Raw genomic sequence first — 13621 nt, forward strand, 5'->3', positions numbered from 1 at the left:
TCACCAAGAGATCACCAGAAATGAAGAAGGAAGCTCTTGCCCCTCCCAAAGCCAAAGCTTTGAAGGTCAAGAATACAGTGCTGAAAAGCAGTCAAAGGGAAGAAACAAATAATGATCCACCCACATTCCAAGCAATACAGACACTACAGCAAGAGAGGAAGCCCAAATATACTCAGGAAAGCACCTCCTGGGGAAACAAATTTAACCACTATACTACCACCAAGTTTCCCAACTACTGACTCTGCCATGAAGAAGGTAGAAGAAAACAATATACAACAAGCCTCAGATCAAACAGGTTGTGAAGGAGCTCTATGATATTGACATGGCCAAGGTTAATACTCTGATCAGGCCTGTTTAAGAGAAGATGGCATGCCAGGGATTTCGCTCAGTAGTTCCACCACCTGCCTTGCAAGCACAAGGTCCCAAGTTTGATCCCTGGTACCAAAAAAAAAAAAAAAAAACGATGGCACATTTCCAACTGGCTTCAGATCATGATATTCTGGATGTTTCAACAAAACTAGCACCATTTAACTGAGTCTAGCCGGCTAATTCTAAATATATATTTTTCCATAAAAAATAAACCACTACTTATTTTGATACCTTCCCAGGATTACAGAAATTATATCACCACGTAAAACAAGTAATTTTTTTGACCAACTGAGGTTATAGGAGGTGGGTTATTAACTATCTGATGTTTCAGTGGTACATGGGACTGTTTCTCCCAAGAGGATTAAGACCTGAGTAGCCAATTATCTAGCTATCTTGAAAAGTTAACACCTTAAGCTTCAGTTATTTTTGGGCCGGGGATTTAGCTCAGTGGTTTCACCACCTGCTGCGCAAGCACAAGAACCGAGTTCATATCCCCGGTACCAAAAAAAAAAAACAAACAAAACTTCAGTTATTTTTATAACCTAATATTTTGCCCCAGAATTCCATCTTTAACTTTTACTTGACCACTGTTAGAAAAACTTTTGTCTCGTTTATCATACATTGATCTGTTCTCTTAGTATTATTGTAAACTTATACCTCCCACTAGTATTTTATCATGATAAGCAGAGCCATTTAAGGCTTTTATTTCTTAAGAGCTACAAGATCTAGCCACTACAGAAAATTTTCCATAAATGGACACTGTAGCTGATCCTTCTGTCCAAATTGGCAGGCTCTAAGTGGCACAGGCTTCTTGCTTCCCCATGATTAGGCTGTATTATATTAGGAGTCTGACCAAAGCCTACTTGACTTGTGTGGGCATGCTGGATGGCACGTGGGTGAGCACAGCCATCCTCCCCCTCACCAACAGCTGTACCAGAGACTTAAGTCCTGGTCTGTGCAGCTGCAGGGCCCTGACTGAGATAACATCACAGCTGAGGACAGTGTGGCTACAACTAAATACCTTTCCCTGAATTATGGCCTCCCCCCACTGTCCTGATGGGTTACTGGTTAATTATGACCTCGTTTTGGTCTCCCTTTGTTCCTTCTGCAGGAATGCCTTGTCCCCCTTTTACGAGCCTTGCCTGTGTTGGCATCCTACTGCCAGATGCCTCACACTCTATCACCAGATGTCTCACATATACTCTGCCCTATTTCTTCCCATGCTTGTGTAATCAATAAATTCTGGAGCTCTTTGGGTGCCTGGTGTCTTTGCTGCCAGCTCAGCTCAGACTGTCCCAGATCCTCATTTTCTGTTTAAGTCTTGTTTCAGTGTCTTTCTTTCATTTTGCATCATATCACCTAGGCAGGAGATCAGGGCTCAAGGCCAGAGTACCCAATATCATACCATGTATTTGTAATCTTGGGACATATCAGACCTCACTGCTTACATATTTTTTATGTGTCACTGCTGGTATTGCAGAGGTAGTCCTTCCCTTCCTTAGTACAATTCTTACTTCTTCGAAGACTACTTGACTTACTTATAGTTCTCTGTTTTCTTATCTATATTTATACAATGATAAACAAAAATATCCCATGCTTTAAATACAGGCATATATTGAAAAAAATAAAATGCACATATATTAACAGGTTCCCTCTTTTAAAAGTCATTTTATTTTTTTATCAAGATAAACTTTTGTATATTTTTAACATTTGTTGAGTATTATCATGAACACATGATCCTTTCACAACTATTTCCATGAACTAAAACTTATTTTTCCCTCTACTTAATGTGTCGTAGCTTGGCCAGTAAAAATAACAATGAGCTAGCACTTTATTCTGTCAGCCGTGCCCTAGACATTGAAAAAGTTCTTGCTTTTCAGAAATGATATGATGGTTCAGACTTATCCTGATATCTTGATTCTACAAGACAGATCAGCTATCCTTTAAGAATCCCTGGTTTATTTAGAACTCAAACAACCATAGTACTCATACACCTGGTTCATAGTATGTGCAATAAGTACTTGTTAAAAAATAAAAAAGCCAGATGTGGTGGCACATGCCTGTCATCCAAGTACTCAGAAGGCTACAGCAGGAAGACTGCTGTGAGTTTAAGGCCAGTCTAAACTACATAGCAAGAACTTGTCTCACACCAAAAGCCTAATTAGGAGTGCGTGTAAGAATGATGATGGACAAAAGTGGTAACAGAAAGTAGAGCTTTTAAAATTTTATGTTTGTCAATTTTTTAACATGTCCTGGCACCCTTTCCTTATAATACAAGGCTTCATTGACAACTATGAATATTTACTACACTGTGACACAAAAACTCATTCTGCAGGAGCCACTACAGGACACCTCAAAGAAAAGGCAGTGCTTCTCTAATAAAACTAAAACAAAGGTAAAAACGACTTGTGTGACTACCAGTCAAGAGGAGCATGACAGTCATATTAATGTTATAAACAGAGAAAACAAACTTTTTTTTTTTCAAATTTTAGCCCCTAAGTCACAAATGAAAAGAGTAGACATCTGGAGTAGCAGGTACTGATTGCAAATGACCTATTTCTCCCGTGGGTAACTCCATGTGGCACAATCCAAGGTCAAAAGCAACACTGATTTCATATTTTAAATGTACAGTAGCCCAGCCTACTTAATAAATAAACAACCAATTCACGTCTGGCTAATCTATTTTTATGCAAAAATAATTTTCTTTCCATATCTCTATTATAGACAGCCAAGTTAGGTAAAATATTATAAGCAGTCAGACAAGGCTGAGCACTCAGAAAGTCAGGACAAAAGGTCCTGACTACAACTGGCCAGAGACACATCAACTGGAGACTAGGTCTCAAGATGACAACAACAGGACCAGGCCTACATACTTCCTCAAGGAAAGAGATAAGTGATAACATCTGGTCTGGTAAAGTCTAGATAGGCATCAGTTGCCTCAGTGGGTGACCAAGACCCCCACATCCATCACCTACCTGAGAAGTTCTTTGTTCTTTCCATGTATTCTTGCTACATGACTTGCTTTCCCTTTGGATCACTATTACCTAAGTGGCTATACTTGTAACGTTATTGGTTGATCATAGCTATAATCCACATTGTACCCACATGGGTTTTGATCTATAAAACTTCCCTATAAAGTGGGGTCCCTGGCTATCCAATCAGGACCCTTCCTGCCTCAGGAGCTATCCTCTCAATAAATATTTTCCTATTCTTAACTCTGTTATTCCAGAATTCATTCTTCGATTTTAGAGAACATGAACTCAGCGTATCAGACATCAAACAGGTTGAGGGTTATAATATTTCCCTTGTATCATTTAGAGGTCCTATTTCATCTCCTAAAACACCTCTACTGTACACACTTACCTCCAATGTTTTGCTGGTTCAATGAAAATCCAGCCTGAGGAAATGACACAGGGGACATTGCAAAATTTTTTCTAGTCCTACAAAATCAAAATAATTAATAAAAATAAACTGTTAAATAGAAAGAAAAAAAACTACTTCTCATTGAAGTACAATTTAAACCACTTTTTAATTTAAGACCTTTTCAAATCAGACCTTTTTTTTGGCTACACCATTCGAACGTTGATTAGTATCAACTTGTTAACAATTATGATTCAAATGACTGCAAAAATGAAAGACATAGCTGAAAAACGAATGGGTGAATTCAAGTGTAGAAACAAGCTAAGCTGTATGTCTCAAAGCAAATTTAAAAATGACTGTCAGGCAGTAGTGGGATCAAAGAGAAAATAGTACTGAATAATGTAGATTGGCTATCCATATCTTCAAACACAGCTTGCTGTCACAGTTTTGTATATAAGTATTATAGTTTTAGATATAAGTGAAAGTCACTAATAAGAAATTTCTGATATTAATTTATCATTATTGTATTTCACAGCAGGCAAAGAAAAGGCACAAGTACAAAAAGAAAGAGGCTGAAAGCAAAACAAGGGTCATGCCTAATCTGTAATTTTCATCCACCATCTTTAGATAATTATAAGTTTATTGAAGAAAGACAATCAGCTATTTTTTCAGCCTAATTTACTGCATTAATGCAATTAAGACACGTTATTTTTTTTTAAATAGCTTTTTGTGCACTAGTCTTAGACACCTAAATCCTAAGCAAGAATAATAAACTGAGCATTCTCTTCTGTCCAAAACGAAAAGTGATCAATGTAACTAATTTTGCAAATTGAAATGAAATCACTCACACAGAATGATCTGCCTCTGAGGCAAACAGGAAACAACATTGACCATTTCCTAATATGTGATTCTTTGAAAACCACAAGCTGATCGAAAACAAAATAAAGGCACAGTATAAATCAATGAAAGAATTTTTTTCTTGAATTTCAATTTAAGATATGTCTAAAAATACAGCAAAGCTTTATCCAAATCATTTTAAATAGTTACTTATAGTAGACAAGACTGCACATAATCTAAATGTCCAATTAGAGATGAATGATTAAACAAGTTATGAAATCCAATTAGTACAAGTAGCACAACTGGGTGGGAGGCTACTCCCCTCCACTCACTTGAATTTGGGCAATACCCCAGGCCCAATCCTCCTTCCATTGTTCTGAGAGAAGTAGAAAAGAAAATAACCAAGACCCAGGAAATCTCTGAGGCTCCAGTAGAGGACAAGCCTGTTGGAGCTCTTGGCCTGACATTCAGTAAGTTTTTCCCATTTGTCAAAGGTTCATAAATATGGACTGCATCTCATGTATGTAACTGAATCAGAGTGTACTCTGGAACACACATGCATGTTATGATCCCCCTGAGATGACTGTGTCAGAGGAGCTGAGCAGCTCTGTACATAGTTCCAAAAGTAATGCCTGAGGAGACCTACCTGACCTTGATAGATAGCAAAAGGTTAATTTTAATTAACACAGGTCTCATTTTAACTTGGTCTTAAACACCCAGGACAAAAGTATAACCAAAAGAGATATAAAAACAATATCACAGTACTAAAAGCTAGATATAAAAAGGGGCTCCAATCACTGATCCCTTCTGGCAGTTTCCAGCCACACTGGTAGCTGACCACTGTTATGGTTCAATGAGAAAAAACTATGATAAAAGCTGTAAAACCTCAATAAGAGCCTTTAAGTTCTTCATTTAAAATTGTCCTTCAGGGGCCAGGGATTTAGCTCAGTGGTTCTGCCACCTGCCTCACAAGTGCAAGGTCCCGAGTTTGGTCCCTGGTACCAAAAAAACCCCCCAAAACAAAAACACTAAATTCTCTACCTTCTTACAACCAAAACTAGAGAGACATACATGGTTACAAGGCAGGAGTATTAAAATATCAACAAACCTGCAAAATTACCCTGTCTATATCAATGGTCTAAAAGTATGTTTCACTGGTATAATCATTTGGCTTCTATCTTTGTCCCTTCCCTAAGATTAAAAGATGTCATACAATATATCAAGGCCTTGACTAACTATACTCAATGGGCCTTAAACAACACCTCAACTGGTTTCTCTCTCCTAAATAAAGAAGTGAAGTTAATCTGATAAGACACCCTTCAAAATTGGATGGCATTAGACATCCTGACAGCAGCACAAGGGGATACTTATGCAACTCTAAAAGCTAAAGGTTGTGTATACACTCCTGATACTTCTGCTAATAACTCTTTGGCTTTTTAGGAAAGGACAAGTTAAGGCCATGTCAGATTCTAAAATCCCCTGGGCCTTCTCCTTATCTTCTTTGTGAGAGGCTATTACTGGCTCTCCTGGTGAAAATAGGAGAGCTAGTTGTTGGTTGTATTCATAATAGCCTTGTTGATCTTATTGTTTGTTCCATGTATACTTAACTGTTTCTTTGGTTTTGTCTCCTCCAGACTTAAAGCTATAGGTCCACCCATGACAAGAACAACTGATGTCTATCAAGGGCCTTTAGATAGACCCTCTGGAAAGTATCTTTGACTACTGATCACAACAATGACCCCCTTCTGCCGTAAGTAGCCCCCTCACAGCAGTTCAGGATTACCTCTTCAGAGGGGGAAATGTTATAGACAGCTAAGTTAGACAGAAATATAATAGGCAGTCAGACAGGGCTGAGCCCTGAGAAAGTCAGGACAAAAGGTAAAAACACACTACAACTGTGGCCAGAGATACATCAGCTGGAGGCTAGGCCTCAAGCTAACAACAAAAGGACCTTTTCATCACACCCAATATTAAAAAGATACATACTCAAAAGTGAATGATTGAAAAACCAGTAATTTTTCTGCTTTATCAAACACATCCTTAAGTGAAACTGTTTTTTTTTTAAACTGCCAGTACATGTGAAGAAGAAGATGACTGCTAGTATTGTTTGGTGCCACAGCCCTGATTCCTAGTAAAGCTCCAGCAATTTACCTATCATTGCTTTATACCGTCAGTGCAAAGGTAAACACCATGAAAAGAGACAAATAATGTTACTATCATTATGAAAATAGTTTAGACCTAATAGGCGCTCTAAAAGAATCTCAGGGAATGTTAGACTATACTTTGAAAAACATTGTTTTTAAAAGAACTGAAAGAATAAAATCTCCTGAAATATAGTGGGTGCACTAAGTCTAATTTCAGTAAACTCTACAAATTCTTCCTTTATGCTGTACTCTAAGTTTGTTCTTTCAGTAATATTAATAGACAGAATCAACTTACTGATTCAATCTTTCTTATGAATGAAACTAATCTAGAACATCTGTAAAACAACACATACTTATGCTACTAAAGGTATTCAAAAATAGACAATAATTTTATAACCAAAAAAACCTCACAATGTAATGAAGCCAAAAATGTGTGTACTTACTGCAACACACCTTGATTTTGTGCTGTTTCATCTTGAAGTTGCTAGGAAGAAAAACAGTTTTTTGTTTTTCCAATCAATACATGCTAATCTAATGCAACAGGCTAAAAAATTAACATTTAAGATTATTCATGTGTCACTTAGCTTCTTTGTTACAGTAAAATATACATAAAACTTAGCATCTTACCTATTTTTAAATGTACAGTTTTACTGCATTAATTCACATTGTTGTGAAACCATTACCATGATTCATCTCCAGGACTTTTCCATCTTCCCAAACTGAAATTCAATACAGGTTAAACATAAAATACCCATTACCTTTACCTTTCACCCATGGCAACCACCATTCTATGTTGTGTCTCTAGGAATATTATATGAGTGTAACCAGCACGGAAAAATTAAACTTTAAAAGCTAGATTTTTTTTTTTTCCTTTAGAGATAAGTGGCTTCTTCAAACTTCCTTAAACCGGGTATAAACTGTCCCGCCTACTTCTCCTCAGCCCAGATGAATGGACAGAATATGCTGGTGCTGACAACATCTGGTAGTACAGGTAGCACAATGGGGGCTGGAAGGTCACTCCCTTCTACCACCTGAATTTGGGCAACAGCCCAGAGCCAATCTTCCTTCTATTGTTTTGAAGGAAGCAGAAAATACATTAAGTCCCCAATTTATGAATGAGTTCCATTCTGGGACATTTGTAAGTCAGATTCGTTCCTAAGTCCAACAAAGTGAATCTTATACATCTTTGACACAAACATATAATGTACATTGCTTTGTGCTTCCTAGCAGTCCCCTCCACATTACCAATACTCTTCCTTGCTTCATCTTCATCCTGGGCCCTAACTGAGCACTGTATTACTGTACACCATTACACTATATAAGTAAGCACATGGCAGCACAACTGTGACAATGTCTGGCAGACACATGAGCTGGTTCCTAAATTTCTTTGCATCTATGAATGTTTGTAATGCAGGGTCCATTCGTATCTGTGAAAGTTCACAACCTGAATGTTCATAAGTCAGGGACTTACTGTACAATAACAAAGACGGGGAAATCTCTGAGGCTCCAGGGACGTATGTGTTAGGTCTCCTCGCCTAACCTTCAGTAACCTTCCCCACTCTAACCTTATTAAAAGTTAATATAGACTGCATCTCATACAAGTAATTTGATTAGATTCTGTGAACTCTGGGACATGCATGCTGGCTGAAAGCCCCTGAGATGACTAAACACCTCAGCAATCATTCCTGTCAATCTTTCCTAGACACCCAATGAGAGGAACCCACATCTTTTAAAATCCAAAAGCCTGACTTATCTGTGTGCTGTGCTTTTTATTCTATTGCCCTTTATACCACTTTTCTGTACATGCCATCCTTTTTGTTTCTGCTGGCATGGACCTGCCCTGAGGAAATCTTCCCATTATTTTCAACAAATGTAGCTGCTTTTTACCATTGGGTCTACACTTGCAATTTCTTGCTTGTCATACACAAGAGCCTATCTGTTGGATCCAGCATGTGGTATCAAAAGTCCAGTTTCATTTCCACAGGGAAAAGAGGAGACCTGGGTCCAGGAAGGGATGAAATAAGCTTGGACAAATCTACTGCTTCACTGTTTTCCCTCCCCGATTGTTCCTCATCTCTTCTACTGTTCCTTGCTATAAAAGACTTTAACACACCTGTATACCTTGATATGGTGATTTGGGTAATGAGGCCCCTCCATCTCCTTGCAGGTAGCTTTGAATAAATTCTTTCTCCTTTTTACCAAAATAAATAGCCTCCTTTGATTTGGTTAACAAAGAGCAATCTAACCTTAGCAAAATAGATGTAAGATGATCATATGCTATTTCATCATTTTTTGATTAGCTTATTTCATATAGTACATACAGTGGTACCTCAGTTTGTGAATGCTTTTGTTTGCAAACAATTTGATTTGCAAACAGAGGCTTTTGGCAAAATTTTGTTTGTGAACTTTGCATCAAGTGATGAACATTACCACAGCCATCTTTCCTGCATGAACATGAACATGGTCATCTTTTCCAGAATTGTGGAACAAATTAAGTTCACAAACTGAGGTAAAACTGCATTTTCAAGATTCAACCATATGTAGCATGTATTAGTATTTCTTTTTTTTTATAGGCCAAATAATTTTCCTTTGCAGGTATATACTACATTTTTATTTATCCATTCATCATTGAGGGACCCTTGCATTATTTCTGCCCTTTTTATTGCTGTTGTGAATAATACAGCTGTGTGTATGAGTGTAGAGATACTTCTTTAAGCCCACGCTTTCACTTCTTTCAAGTATATACTGAGAAATGGAGCTGCTGGGTCACATGGTAATTCTATTTTAATATTTTGAGGAATCTGTCATAATATTTTCCACAATGGCTGTACCATTTTACATTCCTACCTCTGAAACACAAAGGTTCCAATTTCACCACATCCTTGCTGTAAGAAACTTAATGTGGTTGGTTCATTTTCAAGGCAACATAGTTAGCTCTGAGTGAAAAATGATTAGTAGCTATCAGACTGCAGATGGGAAAAACTGCATAGTTCACGCACCTTGAGAGAATAATGGGGTAGGGATAAAACGAACAAGAAAGTCTCCTCTGTTGAAAAATACAACCATTAGCCAAAGGAGGTAAAGGTGGGGAGGGGATAAGGGAAGACAAGGGGATTTAGAAGATGTCTGGGAAGATTGTTCACTACTAGTACTCAGCTAATGAGGAACTAGGGGAGAGACCTGCGCTTTATGAATGAAAAGCTTGTAACCCTTCCAGTGTGCCTGCAGTATGGTGAACATCCAGCCTTGCAAGACTGAGATTAAAGTTCCACTTTCACTGCATTCTTTGTCTCCAAGTACCTTCTTTAAAATTGGTTGAGTGTGTTTCTCCCACTTGCCAACACTTATGTTCTGTTCCTTTTTAAATAAGTCATCCTTAAAAAAAAAAAGTGCAAAATGTTATCTTAATGTGGTTTTGTTTACATTTCCCTAATGATTAAATATGGTGAGCATCTTTTCCTGTGTTTATTAGCCATTTGTATGGTTTCTCTGGTTAAATACCTATTGAACTCCTTTGTCCATTTTTTGGTTGATTTGTTTTTTGTGGTGCATTATAAAAATGCTTTTTCTGGATATCAATCTCTTACCAGGTATATTTGCACACATTTACTCCTATACCATGGAAACATTTTTGTTCTCTTGATAGAATCCTCTGGTGCACAAAAGTTTTTCATTTTCATTAAGTCTCACTTACCTATTCTTTTATTATTGTCTCTGCTTGTGGTATTATATTGAAGAAATAAATCATTGTCAAGTTCAATGTCATGATACTTATCCCCTACGTTTTCTTCTAAGAGTTGTCTATTTTTGCCTCTTAGGTCTTTGTCTTAACTCTTTTCTATAAAAGTTGTGACTCAAGTGAAGAGAAAGTTAAGTGTTCCTTTTTTATTCTTAGTTTTTCCTCTCTTCGTGACGCATAATTCTGAGGAGCCATTCTTGTCAAGTTTAATACTTTTTCTAAGAATCAGATATTATACCACCTTAATGGTAATAGCATTAAATGATAAACTAATTTTGCCAAGTTCTCAAATCATGTCAAAAAATCTCAAGTTGTTGTGTCTCTTTCCAAAAAATGTGAAATTCACTGATAAAATGCTTCCATTTTATTTATTTATTTTTTTTGGTACCAGGGATCAAACTCAGGTCCCTGCACTTGCAGGGCAGGCGCCGGAACCACTGAGCTAAATCCCCAGCCCAATGCTTCCATTTTAAAATTTCAAAGCATACTAGCTTTCATCACTTTTAAGAGAACTGTTACTCCTGTTACTCTCAGATGTCACAAAACTTAAGAGACCCTCAGATAAGAAATTTATCAAATAAACCTAGAAATTCCCAAAGATTAATCCAACAGGGTTTACAAGGGCTATCAAAAATATGGTGTGTGGGCTGGGGATTTAGCTCAGTGGTTCCACTGCCTGCCTTGCAAGCACAAGGTCCTGAGTTCGATCCCCGGTACCAAAAAAAAAAATGCCATGTTTAGATTAAAAAATTATTTCAGTAAAAGACACAATGCCATTAATTCCCCTCAAAATATACCCTCTCACTTTGAACACTCTTATTCCACTGTTCTTGCCACTTTCTGAAGCAGTTCTGGAAGTCCTCTTTCATAAGTATCTGTGGGAGACCACCCTGTTGATTATGCCCAAAGCAGGCTCTAAGCAGTGCAGGCTGTAAAGAGTTAACTTCACAATTGGCTTGTTTTAAAAAGTAAGTTTGACTGAAGCCTATGTGACTTATAGGGGCATTGTGGTGGCATGCGTTTTAGAAATTATCCTCTCACCAGTCGACACAGCAGAGGTCAGAGATATGGTCCATAAAGCTGTGGGGCTCTGATATGGGATAACATAAAAGCTTAGGTCAGAATGACTCATACCCAAACTCCATTCCCAGAATTGAAACTTTCTTTAACTGAAAAGACAGGTTAATTGTTAACCACAATCTATACTTGTTCTGTTCCCAATGCAAGAATGCTTTGTTCATACTTTTACAAGCCTTGCCTGGGTCAGCAACTTATCCCTAGCAACCACATATAGCCCCCTCACCAGTTTAATGAATGACTGTACAACCAATAAATATCAGTGGTTCTGGCTGTTCGGTGTCTTTGCTGCTTCCTCTGCTCTGACCATCCCAGTTCCCTGTTTCATTTTAATTTTGTCTCTGAGTCTTTCTTCTTTTTTTTTTGTACCGGGGATCGAACTCGGGTCCTTGCGCTTGCGCAGCAGGCGGCAAAACCACTGAGCTAAATCCCCGGCATCAGTCTTTCTTCTTGCCTTGTGTCATAGCACTGAGCAGGAGATCAGGATCCTTTGAAGGGGTCTCTGATAAATATCTTTACAAGGTGTGCTCAAAATAAAGTGAATGCTGCTGCCAAGTGCCATTCAACAGAAAGGGAGGCTTGCAGAAACATTACAGTGTGTCTTTACACACCTTCTTCACTGGATCTGCCACTTTGCAACTTCTGGCTCTTCCCCAAAGTCAAAATAACCATTAAAGGTAAACATTTTGAACTGATGTAGGACATCAAGTTAGCCATGATAGTACAACTAAATAAAGATACTCATACCAGTAGGTATGTTAAGATATATGCTATGCATATACATGTGAGCTCTTCACAAACTCTGGCCTCTCTAACCTTGATCCTTCTTCCATTACACACTAATCAAACAAGTCTGTGGTTGCTGATTATCCTTTTCATGTTTCCTTTAATGTTTATTGTAAGTGATTCCAACCTCACAACTAATAAGGGTGAATAAAAGAGGCTCCAGAAAGAGAAAGAATTCAACCTGGATTCACATCTCTCAGGTAAAAAAAAGTCCTGTATTTCAGAGTTTCAGAGAGTATAAGGTGGAAGAAATGGCCTGCTCGTAATTACTGCAGGACTGAATAATCATTATTCCCTGCCAAACAATTATCTTTTAGATAATCTTTGATTATAGGACCAGAAATATCTACTTTTATTAAGGGTTCTCCACAGAAACAAAACCAACAGGATATGTATATACAGAAAAAGTTTTTGTTTCTTTTTTTGTTTTTGTTTTTTTTTGCAGAACTGGGGATAGAACTCAGGACCTTGCGCTTGCCGGGCAGGTACCGGCATCACTGAGCTAAACCTCTGGCCCAAAAAAAGAGATTTATTATAAGGCAATGGCTCTTGCAATTATGGATTCTAAGCCCAAATCTGCCATGTAAGCTGTTAGGTTCGAGATCCACAGAGCCAAAGGTGCATTACAATCTCAAGGTTGACAGACAGAACTAGAATAGCTGATGATAGATGAAGCTTGAAGACCAGCATTCAAAAATACCCAGAAGAGCTGATGATTCAGATGAGGTATAAAGGCAGTTTTCAAAAAAATTCTCTCTCCCTGGAAGAAGCAAGTCTTTTTGTTCAATTCAGGCCTTCAACACATTGGATGAAGCCCATCCACAAGATGGAGGGCAATCTGTTTTACTCAAAACCACTGATTTAAATGTTAATCTCATCCAAAACATCCTTACAGAATGTTTATCTGTATAAACATTATCTGGATATCCCATAGCTGAGCCAAGTTGACACAAAAAATTAACCATCACATACACTATTTTGATAGATTCAATGTTTCCAATTATCTGTCCAGACATATCATTAAACTCTGCAAAGAAAATTAAATTTATCCACATAAAATTTTAAAACTGTTTGCTATATATAGCACATGTAAAAAAAACTAGAAAAGGTATTGCAAGATCCCCAAAATAAAATAATGAATATGAAATTCATTTTCCTGAATTTTAAGACATTAGCATAGTATACATCAAGCCAAAGATCCCCAATTTCTTCTTATTTATCCTTACTTAAAATGGCACATTATTTCTAAAAATGCTTTATTTTGAGGTTGAAATGTCATTTGGTATCTAAGTAGTTAGGCAGAATTTAC

At 37.5% G+C, this 13621-nt stretch overlaps 1 protein-coding gene across 1 annotated transcript in view; it reads right to left on the bottom strand.

The window, feature by feature from the left end:
• Ankrd31 (ankyrin repeat domain 31) overlaps positions 1 to 13621 on the bottom strand; it is a 257731-nt gene that overhangs the window by 218626 nt on the left and 25484 nt on the right. The window contains exons 4-5 of the mRNA XM_021252381.2: positions 7154 to 7194; positions 3733 to 3809 (exon numbers count right to left, since the gene is read on the bottom strand). Of these exons, the coding sequence (XP_021108040.1) occupies positions 3733 to 3809; positions 7154 to 7194 (118 nt within the window). The remainder of the gene's footprint in view (positions 1 to 3732; positions 3810 to 7153; positions 7195 to 13621) is intronic.

Source organism: Heterocephalus glaber, unplaced genomic scaffold (genome assembly GCF_053883595.1).
Source record: "Heterocephalus glaber isolate CG9 unplaced genomic scaffold, H.glaber_assembly_v1.0 deba00001788, whole genome shotgun sequence".
Lineage (NCBI taxonomy): Eukaryota > Metazoa > Chordata > Mammalia > Rodentia > Bathyergidae > Heterocephalus > Heterocephalus glaber.